The 3,155-nt window shown below is 41.0% G+C and overlaps 1 protein-coding gene across 1 annotated transcript in view; it reads right to left on the bottom strand.

The window, feature by feature from the left end:
* The window catches only part of LOC107297214 (lipoxygenase homology domain-containing protein 1-like), a gene marked incomplete at its 3' end in the record, with an annotated part of 116,762 nt that overhangs the window by 50,178 nt on the left and 63,429 nt on the right, over positions 1-3,155 (bottom strand). Inside the window, exon 14 of the mRNA XM_015826572.1 lies at positions 1,460-1,536. Coding sequence (XP_015682058.1) covers positions 1,460-1,536 — 77 coding nt within the window. The remainder of the gene's footprint in view (positions 1-1,459; positions 1,537-3,155) is intronic.

Consider the following 3,155-nt stretch of genomic DNA (forward strand, 5'->3'; position numbering starts at 1 on the left):
CCTTGGGTGCAATCCCAAAATAACTGGAGCACCACTTGAACACCATCATCGGCATTGACAAATTCGCCATCAGTCAATTGCAAAAGGCGGCCTTACTAGGAACTGCTTCTATCCTGCGACGATGTCTGTAATACCATCAAACATCCACATCTGCCTATCCCAGGTCCTTGAGAAGGACTCGATAGGTAGACAAAAATGCCAAATCCAGTCTGAACATCTGGCTGACCAAAGCAGGAAACAAATATACCACTCTCTGAGACAATAACATACTTAATACAGGTTCAGAATAATAGGTTTGGGAAGGGATCTTGGAGGTCTTCTAGTCCAACCCCCTGCTCAGGCAGAAAACCCTATACCATTTCAGACAAATGGTTGTCCAGTCTCTTCTTAAAAACTTCCAGTGATGGAGCCACCCACAATTTCTGGAGGCAAGTCGTTCTACTGGTTAATTGTTTTGTCAGGAAATTTCTCCTTAGTTCTAGGTTGATTCTCTTCTTGATTATTTTTCATGCATCACTTTGTATCCTGCCTTCAGGTGCTTTGGAGAATAAATTGACCCCCTCTCCTTTGTGGCAGCCCCTCAGATATTGGAAGACTGTTGTTATGTCACCCCTCATCCTTCTCTTCATTAAACCAGACATAGTAATCTTAGTAATCTTCACCAGGGTCCAGTCCAAGCCGGGAATAAACTACAACCTTCTTTCTAAAGCAGTCTCCATGTTGTTTATTCCCGGCTTGGACTGGACCCTGATGAAGATTACTAACCGAGCTTGTTTGAATACAGCCACTATTTTTTTTAAGTCCATTGATTAAGCATGTTGGACGATATAGTCGGTATATAATATGATGATAGTAACTATGTGAACTCCACACATAGATAAGAAAATAGATAAATAAATCTCTGAAAGAATTTTATCATGAATTAAAACAAACTGAGCAGTGGTGAACTCAACAGGATAGAAATGTCTTTTTGGCATCTGTTAGGGGATGTGATTCAGCCAATAGAAATAATAATAATAATAATAATAATAATAATAATAATAATAATAATAATAATAAAGTTGGAAGAGACCTTGGAGGTCATCTAGTCCAACCCCCTGCTCAGGCAGGAAACCCTACACCATTTCAGACAAATGGCTGTCCAGTCTCTTCTTAAAAACTTCCAGTGTTGGAGCATTCACCGCTTCTGGAGGCAGGTAGTTCCACTGGTTAATTGTTCTAACTGTCAGGAAGTTTCTCCTTAGTTCTAGGTTGCTTCTCTCCTTGATTAGTTTCCATCTGTTGCTTCTTGTCCTGCCTTCAGGCGCTTTGGAAAATACCTTGACTCCCTCTTCTTTGGGGCAGCCCCTGAGATACTGGAACACTGCTATCCTGTCCCCCCTCGTCCTTCTCTTCATTAAACTGGACATTCCCAATTCCAGCAACCGTTCCTTATATGTTGATAACAAAGCAAACTCACTTTCCAGCATAGACGATCTCCCATCTGGAATCAGCTCTCGAACAATCTGGCCGTCATCCTCATTTTTGTCAAGCCATCTGGTTAGTAAATAAAATGTAAGTTATCTGCTATTACTGATCAAATATCAGGAGGATTATTATAATTCTGGGAGGAAGAGCGTATCGTGAAAGAAAAGCAGTGTGTTTAGAGTGGTGTTTTTTTTTAACCAGAGTCTAGAATAAAGAAACAGATTATTGGCATATTTGTAAAGGAAGTATCACACATTACAAAATTCAGACACACAGACTTTGAATTCCATTTTCTAATCAGCATTCTCTACTACCGCGTGTAGATTTACTAAAAAGAAGAGAGGGGGAAAAAATGATTTCTAGCCAGTTAATGCCGTAATTATTTCAATTCATTAAAAAAAATCTAATATTTCTGGTATGGAAGGTTGTGAACTGCCTTAAAAGTTTTAAAATGCGCGTAATGCCATTTTATCTAACTCCTATCACCTTGTATTCCAGGCACTCTTCTTTAATACATGAAGTTAATTTTATACGGGGTTTAAAACCTGTTGTTTCGCTCCTGCATTCGTTTTGTTTCATTTCTAGACTTTATAAAAAAGAAATCAAGGCAAAACAGTTTTTCAAGTCAAGTTCAATTCTGTTGACTTCGTTAGACAACAGCCTAGATGATCATAGCATTTTTTTTGGCATGAGAATGCAAATTATTTGTCATTGCCTACTACTCATATGAAGTGGAGGTAGTGACATGTTTTATTTTCCTGGGCTCTAAGATCACCGCAGATGGGGACTGCAGACAAGAAATTAAAAGATGCTTGCTCCTGGGGAGGAAAGCTATGGCACATCTAGACAGCATACTAAAAAGCAGAGACATCACCCTGCCAACAAAAGTACGTATAGTCAAGGCCATGGTTTTCCCAGTCGCAATGTATGGCTGTGAAAGTTGGATCATAAGAAAGGCTGAGCGCCAAAGAATTGAGGCCTCTGAACTCTGGTGCTGGAGAAGACTCTTCTCCAGGGAGTCCTTCCTTCTCATTAGGTGGCCAAAGTACTTGAGTTTCAACTTCAGGATCTGGCCTTCTAAAGAGCAGTCGGGGTTGATCTCCTCTAGGACTGACCGGTTTGATCGCCTTGCAGTCCAGGGCAATAGAAGAAGGGGACGACAGAGAATGAGGTGGCTGGATGGAGTCCCTGAAGCAGGAGGCGGGAGCTTAAATGGACTCCAGAAGATGGTAGAGGACAGGAAGGCCTGGAGGAACGTGGTCCATGGGGTCGCGATGGGTCAGATACGACTTCCCAACTGACAACTACTACTACTACTACTCATATGGACAGGTAGATGATAAATACATAGCTTTTCTATAGTCCAGTCTTCAGCCTTGTGAGTTCTTGGTGCTCTCCCAGACCAGACTCTGCTCAGCTTTTTTTCAAGATCAGCCAGAGAATCACCCTCAATGACGGTTACCTTAATGGTAGTTTGCAAATATAAGCATACAGTAATGTTTGAGGCAGGGGGTTCAAAGTGGGTCACCACCTGAACAGAAACAGGTTCTGTTTAAATCTTGTGTGCAGTACTTAAAAGAAGACAGCTGTTATGACTGCTCTAGATAAACAATGAGCAAGCCTTAGTAATTTATTCTGACGAGTGGCTTTGAATTTAGTGCAAACAAAATTTTGCCAGATAGTGTCAG

This window comes from Protobothrops mucrosquamatus, unplaced genomic scaffold (assembly GCF_001527695.2).
Source record: "Protobothrops mucrosquamatus isolate PMUCROS unplaced genomic scaffold, P.Mucros_1.0 scaffold3188, whole genome shotgun sequence".
Taxonomy (NCBI): Eukaryota; Metazoa; Chordata; class Lepidosauria; order Squamata; family Viperidae; genus Protobothrops; species Protobothrops mucrosquamatus.